The sequence below is a fragment of the Mus caroli genome, unplaced genomic scaffold, assembly GCF_978045245.1.
Source record: "Mus caroli unplaced genomic scaffold, Mus_caroli_1 scaffold_9, whole genome shotgun sequence".
NCBI classification, from domain to species: Eukaryota; Metazoa; Chordata; class Mammalia; order Rodentia; family Muridae; genus Mus; species Mus caroli.
The window spans coordinates 95,006,386-95,024,680 of NW_028227264.1; the positions used below are offsets into that span (position 1 = coordinate 95,006,386).

Sequence of the window (18,295 nt, forward strand, 5' to 3'; positions counted from 1 at the left end):
TTTTTTATGTGAAATTTAAACGTTTAGAAATTTTTTTTTGTCGCGGGGGGGAGGGGTGGTCCTTGGCAAGCAGCGAGATTCCCAGTTAGAAGCTTTGGCATTGACTTCCGGCCTGTTCGCCACCGAGGAGGAGGAGGAGCGCGCGACTCGCCCGCCCGGTCCGCAGGGAACCGCTGCAGCGCCAGCCCGCCACGCGCACTGCGGGCACGCTGAATGAACAAACGGAAGGAATGAATGAATGGGCTGCGTCGGGGGCCGGGCCTTTGTTACGTCGCCCCCCGACGCAGGCGTGGTCGCACGTACAGCGCTCGCTCCTGGACGCCGGCCGCCCAGTGTTGCCGATTCTGCCACGGGCCAAGAAGCTCGGCGCCGCCTCCCCCCAGGTCCCTGCCCCGCCGCGGAGCGTCACTTCCGCCACCCCCGGCTGGGGTTGGGGCGGGGAGCGCGGGGGAGGGGGTCACCAGGTCGGAGGGAAGGCCGTCGGAAGCCCGCGTCCTAGCAGGGACTACATTTCCCGAGGGGCCTCGGCGGAGGCAGCGACAGGCGGGCGCGGCGACGTTCCCCGGAAGTGGAGCCCGGGACTTCCACTCGTGCGTGAGGCGAGCGGAGCCGGAGACAAGAGCAGAGGCCGAACTCGGGATCTGACAAGATGGCCGGGCTGCCCCGCAGGATCATCAAGGTAACCGCCCAGGCAGGCTTCGGGCCCCTGGCTCTGCTCTCCGGCGCGCGGGGCCGCGCGGCTGTCCGCTTCCCTCGGCAGCCTCCGAGAGGCCTCTCCGAGGCATCGCGGAGAAGGGTCCGGCCTCGGCGGCGAGGAAGTCGGGCGCTGAGGAGGGGGCGCCGGGGAGACTTCCGGCCGCCTCTGAACGCCGGACAAGCGGGATGCCCGGTGAGGCCGCGGCCGGGGAGGCCTTGGCTGCTGCCCGGGAGAGGGCGGGGCTGCGGGCTTCGGGCTCTGGCGCGGGACCGGTGCGGGCCTCGGCGGCTTCTGTTCCCCGCGGGGCGGGAATCGCGGCGTGGCCTGGACTCTGGGCGCGGGTGGTGGCCCGGGGCCGGCCGCTCTGCCCCGGAGCTCCCTTCTCTTCCTCCGCACGGGCTCGGGGCTGCGGCAGTCCCGGGTGCGGAATGAATGGACCGACCCCGAGAGCCGGGCGGGGCCGCGGGCCGGGAGAGGCGGCTCCGGGAGGGCCACGGGGTTCTGCGGGCGACGGTACAGGTTGGTCCTGGCTGCCCCGCACCACCTAGCGACGTCCGGGGCTGGCCGCCCGGTTGCCCTGGCTTCCGCGTTCGCTTCCCCGTGTTTCTGCTGGGTAGCACTGCGAAGTGATTGTACCCCGGCTGGCTAACTCTTTGGTGACTGTTCTCTTTTCCGAGGCAAGGGCCTGCAAGGGCCTCGGTTATGGGGATGATCTGTGAAATAGTTTGCCTCTCAGCTTTTGTGCGCCTTATTTGAGCGACCCTGGGGCTCTTTAGGGATACTGAATTTTGATAAATACATAAGGAACCACGGGGATATCTTGATTTCTAAAGTCTTTACATAACACCATTAAGTCTTCATAGTGTTATAACCCAAGAAAACTAAATTTTTAACATTTTTTGGCATGTTTTTTTTTTTTTAATGTAGGAAGTTGGTTAAAAAAATCTTGCACTGCTCAGTATGCCAGCTAAGTGCCCAAATTGAAGCTTCACTTTGCTTGCTGTAATCTACTGAACATGTATTTATAGCATTGTTCCACTCTTCCAAAGTTTTAGGGGAGATTTGTACAAAGTAAATGGAGGGCCTCTTTGAAGGGCGTGAGACACTGTAGTTCATCAGGCAGTCACAAATGTCTGTGAAGCTGGGGTGTCATTGACAGAAAGGTGCTTGAATTAGAAAAACAAGCCCTTTCATAGGATAAAAACTCTTACAAAGGAAGAATACATTTTCCATGAGCACTGGAATCTTCTTTTTAAATTTGTTTTTATTTATTTGTTTGTTTTTCTCTGTGTAGCCCTGGCTGTCCTGGAACTCACTTTGTAGACCAGGCTGGCCTGGAACTCAGAAATCCGCCTGCCTCTGCCTCCCAAGTGCTGGGACTAAAAGCGTGCATGCGCCACCACTGCCCGGCCAGCACTGGAATCCTAAAACAAATGTTTATTGCTGTGTTATGAATCTCAGAATCTTTCCAAGTAGGTTTTTGAGCATTGGAAGATCCCGAACGTAGTTTAGTTCTGATATATGCATATAGCCACTAGTGATCATGGAAACCAAGATTCCATTTGATAAATGGCTGCTTCGCATCACAGGTCATCAAGTGTTTATCTGTTACTTTGGTTATTGACTAGACATAGCAGAGATTGATAACGAATACAGTTCTGTAAAATGCTCAGTAAACTGAACAGTTGATATTGATACTCTGCAGAATATGAAGGCCTTGAATGAGAAAATAAACTCTGGAATATATTTGTTATAAGCTTACGGAAATGGTTTAAAGCAGAAAATTCAAGTGCTCTTACTTCAATTCATTTGGCACCCAATGCTTAAGTATACATTTCCTTTTGCTTATTTAAAACAAGATAGTGGTAAACCCATGCTGTAATATATAATCTTCACTTTATAGTACTTTATTATACTTATTTAATACTAATTGACTTTAATACTTTTAGCTTTAAGGGACTATTTTTTTCAAACCACTAGGGCAGATTAAGAGATTAGGGTTTTGGTTTTTTGGTTTTTGGTATTCATTTTTTGTATTACCAGTTAAAAAAAAATTTCTTTTTCTAGTTTTGGGGATTGAGTCAAAAATAAGAGCTTTTGCCAGGCAGTGGTGGCACACACTTTTATAGTCCCAGCACTTGGAAGGCAGAGACAGGCAGATTTCTGAGTTTGAGGCCAGCCTAGTCTACAAGAGTGAGTTCCAGGACAGCCAGGGCTATACAGAGAAACCCTGTCTTGAAAAAAAAAACAAAAAAAAACAAAAAAAAAGAAAAGAAAAGAAGAGCTTTTATATGTGCTATTCAACAGAGTAACACCCCAAGCAGAAAACATATTTACATTAAAACTTATTTTGAAAAGTAACTTTAGGTCTGGAGATGTAGTTTGGTAGTGTTTGCCTAGTGTGCCTGAAGCCTTGCTGAGTCCATCCTCAACACTGCACGTAAACCAGCCACAGTGGTTGTTTATGTACGTATTTATTGTTTTTTGAGACTGTTTCTCTGTTGCCTTGGCTGCGGTGGAGCTCACTCTGTAGACCTAGCTGGCCTGGAACTCAGAAACTACCTGTCTTTGCTTCTCAGGGATTAAAGGTTTACCTTACCACACCCATCTCAGTCATATAATCCCAGTGTGATAGAGGCAAGAGGGTTTAGAAGTTAAGCATCCAAGGCTGTTTAGTTGAGGCCAGCATGGGAATGTGAGACCTTGTTTCAAATAGGTTCCGGCTAAGCAGGGGGTCTGTGTTACTAGAACAGTGGGTCGAGGTAGCTTGGGTCACAGAGACATACTCTCTCTTATTGGTAGCCTTTGGCTTTCAAAGGATGAACTTTACTGTTGATTATATTAATATTAGGGTTTTTTTGTTGTTGTTGTTGTTTGTTTGTTTTAATGAGACAAGACCTCACTGTGTAACTCAGTTGTCTATGCATCTGCCTCTGAGTTTGGGTGTATTCCACCATACTTGGCAGTATTTTGCAAATACTACATAGTTTGAGTTGGATGGTTTGGTTTGGGCATTTATTAAAATGGTGCTTCCTGCCTCATGGTCCTGTTGGCATTAGCCTATTTGTGAGCAGTAGGTAATGTTATATTTTAAAGATACAGATCATGTTACTGTACTGCTAAAAACTACAGTGGTTATCCATCACATAATAAAATTTACAACATTTTGACAGCCCACCCCAAAGCCCTACACATTTGGAATCAGCTCATCTTTTATATTTGATGTTATTTTCCTATAGTTACAAGTGTTGGCTTTGCTGTCCCTTGGACAATGAATGGTTAAGCTTATTCCAGTCATGGGGCTTCACTGGTATTTTGTTGTATTGCTCACTTTGCTATTGTATTCTTTTCTCACAAGTCCTGGCCTTCTAGAGGTCTACCTTAATTTTAATTGCCTTGTGTCTGTGTCCCCATAATTCCCTCCTTTTCATTGTATAGCACTTAACACTGATTAAAGATGGAATATGGCTTTGGGTGATCCTGGCATCGCTCATTAAGGCCAAGAGAATCTTTGGTACATATACAATAGACACTGAAATATTAATTGACATGAGATTTATTTAGAAGAAGTCCTCCCCCCCCCCCCCCCCCCCCCACACACACACACACAGGGTTTCTCTGTGTAGCCCTGGCTGTCCTGGAACTCTCTTTGTAGACCAGGCTGGCCTCGAACTCAGAAATCCGCCTGCCTCTGCCTCCCAAGTTCTGAGACTAAAGGTGTGTGTCACCACAACCCCGCTGGAAGAAGTTTTACAGGAGCTGTGATTTTATATTATAATTTGGCGTTGTTGCTGTGTTTAGTAGCATTCATTTGAACCAGCACTGTGTGAAAAGAAATACTTCTTTCTTTGGACTCAGGATTTTATGTAAACCAGACTGACATCACACTTCATTTGTAGCTGAGAATGGCCTTGGTCTTTCTGCCTCCAAGTGTGCCATGGGACCTAGCTTTCTGTGGTGCTAAGGATTGAACCCAGGACTTTCATTGCTAGGCAAGGACTCTGCCAGCTGCTCTGTCTCCAGCCGTGAAACATCCTTCTTGTTTTCCTCCTCTAAGATCATCAAACAACACAGACTAGGACCAAACTGGTCAAAGGCTCTAAAGGGGACATATAGAAGGTAAAGGGCACACATGTGCCGTCAGCATACCATTTCTCCACTACAAACAACCAGTGTTTTATTGTGTGTACTTTCAGAAAGACAAGACCACAGGACTTGTTCGTGTGTGTTCTGCTTCTTCCCCTACTCATGCAAATAATTGCTATCCTCTCCACCCACCTGGTCAGCAGTCAACAGCTTACCTTCAGGATGATTCACTTTGTAGAGCTGCCTTGTAGGATTTTAACTAATTGCTTATTGATAGCTTTTAAATTGTGCAGATTGTGTTATCCAATAGTAACAGTTTTGATAGATTTGTTTATATGGCAATTTTTGTGTGTGTGCTGGTGACACTGAGGTGTTTTTAGCTATTACCCCACCCCCATCCTTTGCTGCCCTCCTATAAGTTTTTGCTAAGTACCCCAGACTGGCTTCAAACTAAGACCTCACTTCTGTCTCCTGAATGCTAGGATGACAGGGTATGACCCACCACATTCGACATTTGAATTTTTCTTAGTTTAAAGCTAACAAAGGCTACGCAAAAGTAGCCCCAAGTGAGAGATTTCTTTTATCCATTTTTATCATAAAGAAGAAGTGGTTTGGGAACAGTTTACTTATTTCAGTTTTATGTTACATTGATATAATACTCATTTTTAGCAGGGTGTGGTGGTGCATGTCTTTGAACCCAGTACTTAGGAGGCAAAGGCCTGGGGACCTTTTCACTTTGAGCCCACCTTGGATTATAGAGCAAGTTCCAAGATAGACACAGAGAACCCCTGTCTTAAAATACACACAGCCTCCCCCATTTTTTTAAGCATCCACTTGCTTGATCACTTGTGCACATATGGGCTGTGGCATGCTTGGGGAGTTCTCTTTGTACGTGAGTGTTGGGGTAGAGCTAAGATTGCCGGGTTCATGTTTACTCACTGAGCTATCTCTGATCCTATTTGATTGTTTTGAGACTAGGGTGGTCTTGGACTTGACAGCTTGTGTTAGCTTCCAGTGCGGTGGGATCACAGGCATACCAACAAACTCAAAGTGTCATTCTCTTGTGTTTTTAAAATTAGTCACGGACAATAAAGTAGTCTGATAAAATAGTAGCTGACTTACTCAAGGAGATAGTTGACTTACTTGATTAAAATCTAGCAAGCTAAGGGGGAGTGATGTAGCTTACCCAATAGAATGTTTGTCTAGAGTTTTTAAAAGCCCTGGGTTTGGTGGCCCATGGGCTATATAGTTTAAGTACTTGTGAAGTAGATGCAGGAAAATCTTGAACTTCAAGGTTATCCTTTTCTGTTGAGTTCCATCCAGCCTGGAATGCATTTTAAAACCAACCAAACAGCCAACCTACTGACTTAGCTTGGACATCCTTTTTACCAATTTTCCTTTCCTATATGGTGAGGGTTTCTGCTTCTCTCCCCTTTCCTCTTCTTTATCTTTTATTTCTTTTTGAGTCAGGGCCTTGCTGTGCAAGATGGGTTCTTGCTTGTGTTCCTCCTGTTCTGTTTCAGCCTCCTAAATGCTGAGATTATGGAAGTGTGTCCTCTCAGCCACATTCTTAATTCTTTTCTGCTCTGCAACTACGTAGTTTAGGCTTGCTCTGCACATTTTAAGCATGAGCTCCTGCTAAGCTATAGCCAGCCCATAAAGTACTTTGAAGTGTTGACTCTAGCATCTAATTCTAATTGTTCATACATCTTGCTTTAAAAAGAAAATTGGCTGTTCATATCTGCAAGGTCTTTAATTTCAGTACCATCATTTGTCTCTCTGGTTGGTTAATTTTAGATAAATCAATTTGTATTTTCAAAGTATTTACCGATTTAGGAATTATAACTATTGTAGCTAAGAAAACAAACACGTCACTAATCTAGTAAGACTCTCCAGGATGAGTATCATTCTTCCATAACTGATTTGTCTGCCTTTCTGTCTTCTACTCAAAAGCTGCGCTATGCAGAGGGAATAGTCAGTATAAAGTGTAGAATAAAGTGGAGAGAAAGTACTGAAATATTAAGTCCAGTAACTGTGATGTTAACACCTTAAAAGTTTTAGGGTTGTTGAAAATCATAACTGTTAGTTGCTGTGTTCAGAGAGTTGGCAGTAAGAACTGTTGACTAGCCAGAAATGGTGGCATGTCACTGCAGTCTTCTCTCAGGAGGTTGAAGCAGGAGGATAGTTGAGTTTGAGTGTCACCTGCACTACATAAGGGGTATATGGAAAAGTGGCTCAAAAAAGAAAATTAGACTTTAGTGGTGGTGGCCTATGCCTTTAAACCCAGCAGATCTCTTGTGTTCCGAGGCCAGTCTGGTCTACGGATAAAGCCAGGGCTACTCAGAGAAGCCCTGTCTCAAAAACAAAACAAACATAAACAGACTCTTGATAAAAACAACTTAAAGGAAGAAAGGACTTTTTATTTTAAAAGTAGTTTATTTGTATGCGTATTTTGCCTGCACGTGTGTCTGTGTACCCGGTACGCACCTGGTGTTCTGAGAAGCTGGAAAGGGCCTCACATCCTCTGGATCTGAAGTTGAGCACTGTTGTGAGCTGTTGTGTGGGTGCTGAGAACTGAACCCAGGTCCTCTGAAAGAGTAGCCAGTAATTTTACTCACTGAAATATTTCTCCAGCTGAAGAAAGGGTTTATAGTTCATGAGTATGGTCCATCCTGGTGAGGAAGTTCTAAAGGCAGTTTGAGGCGGCTGGTTAAGTTGTATCTGCACAGGAAGCTGAGAACAGTGAATGTCCATGTTTAGTTAACATTCTCCTTTTTCATACAGTTCAGAAACCAAACCCAGGAATGGAATGGGGTTGCCCTCCTTTAGGATAGGTCTTCCCACCTTAATTAAACAAATCAAGGTAATGCCTTACTTATGGAGGTGCTCGTGTTCTAACTTAATTCAGATAACCCCTCATAGGTATACCTAGAGGTTTGTCTTCTAGGTGATACCAGATACTGTCAGAATGGTCATCAGTATCTAATTGTAATGCTCAGGCTGTCCTGGGGAACTTAATATGTAGTCTGCAGCCCTCTAGTGTAGGCCTCTTAGATAATGATATTCTAGGCATACAAGGCACCATGCTAAGTTTTACGGCAATGATTCTTTTTTCTTTTAACATTTATGTATGTGAGTACATTGTTGCTGTCTTCATACACACCAGAAGAGAGCATCAGAATCCATACAGAAGGTTGTTAGCCACCATGTGGTTGCTGAGAATTGAACTCAGGACCTTGGGAAGAGCAGCCAGTGCTCTTAACCATTGAGCCATCTCTCCAGCCCTGGCAGTGAGTCTTTAAATGAGGTTTTGGTCATACAGTTTTTGTCATACAGCCCTTTTTTTGTTTTCTTTTTTTAATTCTCTATAATAATAATTTACAACGAGCTAGACTCTGTTCTAAGCATGTTGCATGCATTAATTCCAGTAGCAGTCCTGTTGGTGGATTATCCCCTTTTTATAGGTCAGCCATCCTGCGAAGGGACCCAGTGCTTTGTGGAGCAGTGATTTGAACCCAAGTGGTTTGGTTCCCTGGGCTAAGAACTACACGTAGCAATGCCTGCATTTTTATGTCTTGTGGACCAATGGATTAAAAATGTGTCCAAATTGCAGGATCTAGGTGCTTTAGAGAGAGGGTGGGAGAGTGTTTAGTCTGTATGTGTACCATGTTTGTTCCTGGTCTCTGGAGGCCAGACGAGGATGCTATATTCCCTGGGACTAGAGTTAAGGACAGTTATAAGTTGCCATGTAGGTGCTGAGCACCAGGCTTTGTTTTCTTGGTTTTTATCAGAACTCTTTACTGTTTAACCACAGGTTTTTGTCTAATGTAGTATTGAAGTTTGTTGTAGGTTTGGTCAAGGTCCCTGAATTCAGAGAACTTTGTGGTATTAAGAATGGACTAGAAAGCAGTTACCACTACCACACCACTAGCTATTTCCTGTATTCCCTTTGTCTCTCTTCTTCCCTTGCCCTATGAAGTCTTGCTGTGTGGACAGCATTCTCAAACAAGCAGTCCTTGCCTCAGCACTTCTGGATGCTAGCTAGGATGTGATACTATCTATGTCCATGCTTACTAGGAAGAGACATAAGACATTCAAGGTGTGTCATCACATCATAATGAAACCATGTTAATGTTAACTATAAAAAAACCCTAAAAGTAGATTCTGACTTTTTTTTGCACCCATTATGTTTTCAACCGAGAGAAGGTGTTTATTTGTACCTGACTCCTGTTTCGAGAGAATAAGAAAACCTACCTTCCTCATGCAGCTTTCTTTCTTTCTTTTGCCTGCAAATATAAATTATTATATATGTGTGTATATAATATATATTACATGCTATGTATATTATATACATATATATAATTTATATAACTGCAAATATATAATTTGGGCATTGAATTAGGGGAAAATATTGATTAATTTATTTTTCCAGTTGGAAACTGGTTTACAGTGGTAAAACTTAACTTTTTTTTTTTTGGTTTTTTGAGTCAGGGTTTCTCTGTATACTCCTGGCTATCCTGGAACTCACTTTGTAGACCAGGCTGGCCTCTAACTCAGAAATCCGCCTGCCTCTGCCTTCCAAGTGCTGGGATTAAAGGCGTGCGCCACTGCTGCCCGGCAAAACTTAACTTTTAACGTTGGCAGCTTGTTTCTGTTTTGTTGTTTTTTTCTTTGTTTTGTTATGCTGGAATTGCAGCTAGGACCCTATGTATGTATTCTATTGTTGAATTATGTATCACCACGCCACTTGAGACAAGGTCTGAAGTAAAATTGCCCAGGCTGCCCTTGAATTTGAGCTATTCTTCAGCATCCAGCCAACCTGCTCTACCAGGTCCAGCTGGTTTTTTGTTATTTTGATTTTTAAGATTGGATCTCATGTGTTCCAGATTAGCCTAGAACTTACTGTGGAGATGACCTTATATTTCTGATCTTCCTGCCTTTAATTTTCAAATTGAAATCCCATTCAGATTTTAATTTGAAAAGTTCTTTCCTTTTAGAAGTTTGTCAATCCAGTTATTGTACCAAGTGTTAAACACTAAAAGTAGTAATAGAAGAAAGTCTTTCTTCCTTTTTTTTTGCTAGTCCAGTCTCTAATGCTGCCTTCTCACTGAGTATTGAAGGAATAACTAATTTATTCATTTGTTTTTTCTTTTCTTTTTTTTTTTGTTTTGTTTTGTTTTTCGAGACAGGGTTTCTCTGTGTAGCCCTGGCTGTCCTGGAACTCACTTTGTAGATCAGGCTGACCTCAAACTCAGAAATCCGCCTGCCTCTGCCTCCCGAGTGCTGCCATTAAAAGTGTGCGCCACCATGCCCGGCTTCATTTGTTTAATTTTAAGGTATACTTTATTAACAAAGTTCAGTACTTTGAAAATTTGAAATTTAGTGATTTTTAATATATTCAGAGCCATGTTACCAACACCACCAATTCCAGAAGAAACGTTTTCTTTTCTCTCTTTCTCTCTTTCTCTCTTTCTTTCTTTCTTTCTTTCTTTCTTTCTTTCTTTCTTTCTTTCTTTCTTTCTTTCTTTCATTTTAAGATTTATTTATTTTATTTATATGAGTATACTGTTGTTGTCTTCAGACACACCAGAAGAGGGCATCAGATCCCATTACAGATGGTTGTGAGCCACCATGTGGTTGCTGGGAATTGAACTCAGGACCTCTGGAAGAGCAGTCAGTGCTCTTAACCACTGAGCCATCTCACCAGCCCAAGAAACGTTTTCTTAAACCATGAAAGAATCCTCTACAAACGTGTATTGCTGTAGGGCATCTTTGTAGCTCAGTTGTTAAAGTGTTTGCCTAGCCTGCACAAGGCCATGGATTCAACAGTACCTCATATCCTTGGTGTGACGGTGTATTCATATAGTGTCAGCACTGAAGAAATTCCAGGCGTGTGACTGCCTGAACAAAACACAGAACAAACTGTGTTTTAGGCTTAGCATTTCATTGTTTTTGTCTCCACTTACAAGTCTTTTACATTTCATCCAACTTAGTTTAACACAGAAAGAGTTAAGTTTTCTGGCCTGCTCTCTTGAGATGTGTATGAGCACTGCTAGTGATTCTTCACCAGTATCCACTTAGTGGTCTGAGAGCCATTCCTCTTCCTCCAGATTGTTTTTTTTTTTTTTTTTTTTTTTTTTTTTTGGGGGGGGGTGCTTTTGTCTTCTTCTGGATTTATTTTTAAAACAATCTGTGAATTGTCATCTTTTCACAACAAAATGTGTAAAGATAATCTTGAAGGGTCTAGGGGTCTCTTGTGGGTAGAATTGGGTTCCAACTCCATCTGCTACATAAAACCTGGTGAGATGGCTCAGTGAGCAAAAATGCTTGCTGCCTAGCCTGACAACCTGAGTTCATTCTGGGACCACTATTGTAAAGAGAGAACAGACTTGTGCAAGTTGTCTTCTGACCTCCACACCCATGTACAATGCACACACATGCATACACAGAAAGCAAATTAGCCTTCCCCTTCATCTTATTTCATTGACAGTTCCTTTCTGTGCTTTCTTCCCTATGCAGTTTCTATGTTATTGATCACTGGTGGATTTTCCTGCTCCCAAGTTAAATCATGCCTGGGTTGTCTAGTGAGAAGTGATGATTAACTTGCTTCTCATATTGGATACATTGCAAGTTAGATGAATGTTGGGTGATACTCAATAGGAAAAGAATCCTCGAACAAGTTTTCTGTTTCCTTTGACTGTTTCTTTGCTTAGAGTTTAGCAGTTGTAGGAGGTTAACTAAGAGGCGTTGACTTCATAGTGGACACTGATTTTTTTTCAAGTGTAGACGTTTTTAAAGGCAGAAAAGTGGCTGACATGGCTCTGCCTAAAGATAGGAGTAAGACATTCTTGTAAGGTTTTAGTATTTGGCTTGGCTTCAGTCCTGCAGATTTGTAGGCTGTTGGTTAAGCTTAGAAGGACTGCATACTCTAGTATAACTTTAATCATTTCATATTAGATAGAAATAAAACCAAGCCGGGCAGTGGTGGTGCACGCACGCTTTTAGTCCCAGCACTTGGGAGGCAGAGGCAGGCGGATTTCTGAGTTCCAGGCCAGCCAGGGCTACACAGAGAAACCCTGTCTCCAAAAACGGAAAAAAAAAAAAAGAAAGAAAAGAAAAGAAAAAAGAAAACAAATGAAAAGAAATAAATCTAACATGATCCATAGTCTACCATTGTAGTTGTTTTTGTCTGTTTCTATAAGTTTTTTTTAAAAGTTTTATTTATTTTATATATGTAAGTACACTGTAGCTGAACAGATGGTCTCATCCCGCTTGCTCTGGTCAACTCCGCTTGCTCAGGCCCAAAGATTTATTATAGATTACACTGTAGCTGACTTCAGACACAACAGAAGAGGGCGTCAGATCTCATTGCGGGTGGTTGTGAGCCACCATGTGGTTGCTGGGATTTGAACTCAGGACCTTCGAAAGAGCAGTCAGTGCTCTTACCCACTGAGCCATCTCGCCAGTCCTGTAAGATGTTTTTAGAGAAGGTTCTGAGGATTAAATAGTTTATGTGAAGATACAAATTAGTTTCAAGGATTAATCTTCACATGAGCCTCTTTACATACATATTCTTGCTAAAACTATCTAGCTTTCTTGTATTGTTTTATTTCTTATTTAGTTTTGAGACAAGATCTCGCTATGTAGCCATGGCTGCCCTGGAACTCAAAGTGATCTTTCTGTCTCTGTATCCTGAGTGCTAGGATTAAAGGTATGAACTACCATGCCCAACCTTATCTAAGCTTTTACAAAAGTGTTTGTTTGTTTTTGTTTTTTGTTTTTTGCTTTTTGTTTTTTCTTCGAGACAGGGTTTCTCTGTATAGCCCTGGCTGTCCTGGAACTCACTTTGTAGACCAGGCTGGCCTCGAACTCAGAAATCCGCCTGCCTCTGCCTCCCGAGTGCTGGGATTAAAGGCGTGCATCATCACGCCCGGCTACAAAAGTTTTTTATTGGCCTTAAATATGTGTCAAGTGCATATGAGAATGTGCACCCGAATGCAGCTGCTTGTGGAGCCCAGAGGTGTTGGATCCCCTTGAAGCTGAAACAGTCACCAGCTCTTTCCAGTAAATTTAACAATTCATTGCCTGAAATCCCAGAGCTTTAAGGTTTGGCTGTTTCCCAAGTAGTTTAGCTAGGATCTTGAGGATTCTTTTTGTGGTTTTAGGTTACATGCTGTTAATGTAGGTGTTTTGTTCAGTCCTTTCAACAGAAGAGTCCACTTCCTCCAAACATGCAGTGCAGCAACTGACCATAAGCCACCCACTGACTCTTGGTGTGCTTTCTTCCTGCTTTCCTCTCAGGCTGCTCCATTGCTCAAGTCTGAACAGAATACTTGTTCAAACAGTGGGGCTGGCTATGTCCCCAGATTAAACATGTCTTTTACCAAAGTAAGACTCATTTCCTTTTTCAGTAAGCTCAGCATGTATGTATATAATCTCTTTTAAGTTAACTTTTTATAATGTGTAAGGTTTTTTGTTTTCCAGGGTTTTTTGTTTGTTTAAACCAGAGTAGCCCAGATTCTTTTCAAACTTTAAAATTCTTGCCTCCACTTCTCAGGTTTTTGAGAGGGAAATGCCACCATAACTAGCTATTTGAGTGATTTTTGTTTGAGACAGGGTCTCAGCCCATACCATGCTTGAATTGGAGGCTGAAAGGCTGGCTTTCAAATTCTGATCCTCCTGTCTCAAACTTCCAAGTGCTAGAGTAAGAGCTATATGCCACCAGTCCCAGAAGAGTGCTAAGAAATGTATACAATTGTGAAAACATATTCCTTCACTGAAGCCTAACACTTAGAATTGCACTGTTTTAAAGTGTGCTGCACCGCAGAGTGAATACCTTGCCTTAGTGCTAACATTACGGGTATAGTGTCTTTTCTTAGGGGTTTTACTGTGCTCACGATTTCTGGAGGTATACTTGAATGTTTCTTAGATAAGTTCTAAACAGTCGATTTGTTAAAAGATGAGGGCATTTTTGCAATCCCACTGGCCTTAACATTAAATGTTAGTGTTGCTTTTTTTCTTATTTTAAAATTCTACATATTGTCAATTCCCATGGTAATAAGGCCATGTCATTTTCAGAATAGGATTACTTACAAGGTTCTTCTTCTGTTTTTCTACTTGATTTTATCTAGCTTTGTAGAATTAGTATTAAGATACACATTTTATATGTATATTAATAGTATTTAATATGTATTAAATAGTATTAGATACAAAACTCAACAGAAAAGTAACTCATTGAAAGATGTCTTCCATCTCTTGTTTCAGGACATCAGTCACCCGAAAACCTTGTAGAATGCTTGCCTGGCATGCACAAGATCTTGGGTTTGAGTGCCAGCACTGTTTATAGTTTATATTTATATAGTTTATGATGTTAATATATAACACTATATGTTAGTTTATAGTTGTATAAATCAGTTATTTTAAGGTTTTTTTTTAATGATTGTTGTGACCCAAACTGGTAACATGAGGTGAATTCACATTTATACTTTTAATTTTTTACATTTATTTTATTTATTGATGTTGTGTATGTATCTGTATGAAGATACACATGCCATAGTTTGCATATGGATAGCAGAAAACAGTTTTTGAGAGTCAGTTCTCTCCTACCCGGTGGGTTCAGGAGATTGAAGATAGGTCCTCACGTTTAGTAGCAAGCACCTTTTATCCATTGAGCAATCTTACTGGCCCCTAATTTTAAATAAATCATTAATTGTTATGTGAATATGAGTGTAGGCATCTGTGTGCAATCGTATGCATGAGGAAGTCAGAGTTGGTGCTTTTCTGCCTCTGAGTTTTAGGGATCCAGCGGTGCTTTTGCCTGCTGAGCCATCTCACCAGCCCCCCCTCCCCCATTCATCTTTTTAAAATAATTTCAGAGAATATTTTTAGGTTATCCACATGAAGTGATTTGACTTGATACTTAATTGTGTGTGTGGTGTACCCTGTGTACTTGTGGGTGGGTTTTAGGGGTAGTTAAGGTTGGTGGGCAGCCTTTGCTTTTACCAATTAAACCATTTCACTTGCCCCACCCTTACCTCCTTACGGGAGTCAAGATTTCACTTGGTTGCTCTGGCTGGCTTCCTTCGCATCCTCCTCCTGTCTTAGCTTCCTGGGTAGTTGGAATAGAGCAGATAGCACTGTGTTCCAAGTTTTGTTTCTTAAGCTGTTTAATTTCTAATTCTATTACTTAATATTTATTTTGTGGGCATGAATGCTTTGGATGCATGTGTATGCACCACATGAATATGGGATCCTTTGGGGCTAGAAGAGGGGTATTGGGATCCCCCTAGGAACTAGAATTAAAGACAGTTGTGATCTGCCATGTGAATACTGGGAACCAAACCTGGGTCCTCTACAAGAGAACCTGAGTTATCTCTCCAATCCTTCAAATTCCTTTAAAAAACAACAACAACGCCCTACCTCCCACCACCACCACCCCCCCAAAAAAAAGAAATTGCATGTCTTACCAAAAAATCGAGCAGCTCTACTTCCTTTTCTTTTGTTTGTTGTTAGAAGCACAGATGTTAGGGACATCTGTAGGCACTGCATTGTGTTGTGGCTGTTGCATTTGAGATCTGAATTCAGCTGAAAGGAACACTGCTTGCTTTTGGTAGCACACAGGCTGAAACTCCAACAGTACAGAGATACTTACAGTTGAGTTGTCCCAACTCTGCTGTCCCTGTAAAAGTGTGATCACTAGCTTCTAGGGTGCGATTATTTGCAGTGCAATTTGTGAACAGTGATGAAGCCAACAATGCAGCTGTCGGTAACAAGTGTGTACCTTACACAGTTTTAGGGCTGCTTTTTGGTTTTTTGTTTTGTTTTTGTTTGTTTGGTTTTTGGTTTTGGTTGTTTGAGACAGGGTTTCTCTATATAACAGCCCTGGCTGTCTTGGAGGAACTTGATACGACCTAAAGGCATTCGCCATCACGCCCAACTTCGTTTTATTTAGGGCTTTTGTCTGTATAAGATAACATTCTTGAATGTGACTTGGGATTTTGGTTGCTAGGAGTATAACTAATTTCATGTATATTAATTTCATATTTTATGAACAAGTTAAAACCAAAAACCTGGATATTGGGTATGGTGATACATGCCTGTAATTCACTCTACTGAAGCAGGGTCAAGATTTAGAGGTCAGCCTGGGCAAAACAGCTATGCCTTCCCTCAAAAACCAAACAGCAACCACAAACACCAAAACTAGATTTCATTGGTAACAAATTTCTTCCTTGTTTAGAGAATGTACTAGGACACAATGTGTGTGTGTATGTATATGTGTGTGTGTGTATATATAATATATATATATATATGTGTGTGTGTGTGTGTGTGTGTATATATATATATATATATATATATATATATATATATATATATATGACTATCCCCTAGGCCAAAAGATTATCGAACAGTACTTACAATTACAAGTCTCAGAGATACTCAGGGGAAACTTCTAGTAACAATAAGATTTAACTTATTCTAATAAAGTGCCTGTAAGTTTAGTGCCAGAGTTTTTGGTGTTCAGGGCAGGCCTCAATTTTAAGCATATCATATAATTTTTTTTCCTTTGTAAGGTAAAACTCTCCAGGCTACATAGCTGATTTTCAGCTCTGTAGTATGAATTTAATACTATCTTAAAATGATTTTAAACTATGTAGAAAGCCCTTGATAAGATATTATAATTGTCTTATTTTTTTTCTTCCCCACTTAGTTTCACAGGAATCCACCCCATTCTCAGTCTGTTAATTTCCTGTCCTGCCCTGGGTTTCCATTGCTGTGCTGAGCATCACAACCAAAAGTAACTGGAGGAGGAAAGGGCTTAGGGCTTGTCTTACACGTTGGCCTGATGGAGGCCAAGGCGGGAACTGAGCAGAGACCTCGAAGGAACAGTCTTCATGGGTTTTTCCCATTACTTGCTCTGCTTACTTTCTCACACAACCCAGGACCACCTGCCTGGGGTGGTATTTAATCCCTCTCCCAAAGTGAGCTGGGCTTTCACACCAGTAATTAATCAGAGGCAATCGGATGGAGGCATTTTCTCAATTGAGGTTCCTCTTCTCAGATAATTCATTTGTGTCAAGTTGACACAAAACTAGCCAGCATGTCCCCTTTTCACTTCTCTAATTTTAGAGACTATATAGTTACCAAGCAACCAAGGCAGCTTTAGGTAATTCGAGCAGGAACAGCATCTATTAGGCATCTCAATCTTCAAGAGAGCCAAGAGCTAGCTAGTCAGAGGTTTAGAGTTGGACAGTGGTGATTTCACTGCATTGTTGTATTTGGTACACTCCGTGCGATGTGTGCAGTCTTGGTTACTCGTGTCCAGTACAGGATGCTGCTGTTCCACTCTTGTTCCCTTGGCGCTAACTACTGATATTCTTTCTAGAATGGACTCTTCTAATTGTTTATTCTGGCACACAGGGTTTTTGTTTTTGTTTGTTTGTTTTAAACAGAGTTTTGCATAGCCTGGGTTAGCTTAAATTTGATGTGTAGCTGAGGATAACTTTGAATTCCTGATCCTTTTGCTTCTGACACTCAAGTATTTGATATAAATGCCTGTATCAAAAATTGAGGAATTAATATTGAGGTGGCAAGGAGAGATCCATAAAAGTTTGTAGGTGGGTGTGTTTATGTGTGTCTAGGGGTGTGTGCTGATTACCAAATCAAGGGTGTTTACTTGTGAAGCAGCCAAAGGAATGATGGGTGGAACAGTGGATATCTACAAGTCTGATTTTGCTATTACTTTACTGTGCAGTGTGCAGTCTTACACTCTGGCTATCATTTAGTTACCTCACATTTCCATAGTTTTCTATGGCTCCAGCTCCAACATAATAGGAAGAATAAGGAAAGGAAATATGTGTGTGAACAAAGGAAAATATGGGAAATTTTTTTAATCAAAATTCAAATTCAGTTTCACTAATGCATTACATGGGATGTTAAGTTTACCATATAAAACTAACATCTAACAAGCAGCTCCTCTGATGAAGCCAGACCCCTTTTTCTTCCACTATTAAGTTACTATTCTAGGATATAAAATATGCAAGCTAAAAAAACCTCACCAATGACAGAGCACATGGGCTGGACCTACCCCTCCGCCTCCCCCGCCCCCATTTGTAACAGAAGTGCAGCTTGGTCTTCATGCAGATCCCTCAACAACTGGAACAGGTTTGTCCCTGAGTCAGTTGTGTGGCTCTCGTTCCTCTCACCGGGAAACCTCACTGGAAGCAGATGACTCTAGTTCTGTAGAGACTTAATGTTCTGGGACAAGGGTGGGTGGTCATACCCAGAAAGGGCGTCCCCTTTTCAGAGGAGAAGGGGAGGGGGAGGACCTGGGAGGAGAGGGGGTCTGATATTGAATGTTAAGTGAACAGATAAATAATTTTTAAAAGCCAGCTTGTCAAATTTATTAGTGTTTTAGAAGCTTGGCCTAACAAGAGTCCCAGTGGAGTGTTATTAAATTAGATCCTTTTCTTTTAGTGAGCAGTGAAAATTCCTTTTTGAAATAACAAGCACAGA

The 18,295-nt window shown here is 42.0% G+C and overlaps 1 protein-coding gene across 4 annotated transcripts in view; it reads left to right on the forward strand.

Moving 5' to 3' along the window:
- Window positions 1-331: 331 nt before the first annotated feature.
- Ube2n (ubiquitin conjugating enzyme E2 N) overlaps window positions 332-18,295 on the forward strand; it is a 32,597-nt gene continuing 14,633 nt past the window's right edge. Inside the window, exon 1 of one of the 4 annotated variants that reach the window (XM_085843109.1) lies at window positions 332-889. In XM_085843109.1, coding sequence (XP_085699235.1) covers window positions 650-889 — 240 coding nt within the window. In that variant the 5' untranslated portion in view covers window positions 332-649. Of the gene's footprint in view, window positions 890-1,114; window positions 1,217-17,902; window positions 17,945-18,295 lie in introns of those variants that run through there. The other 3 variants (XM_085843111.1, XM_085843110.1, XM_085843112.1) reach the window with 3 other exon arrangements.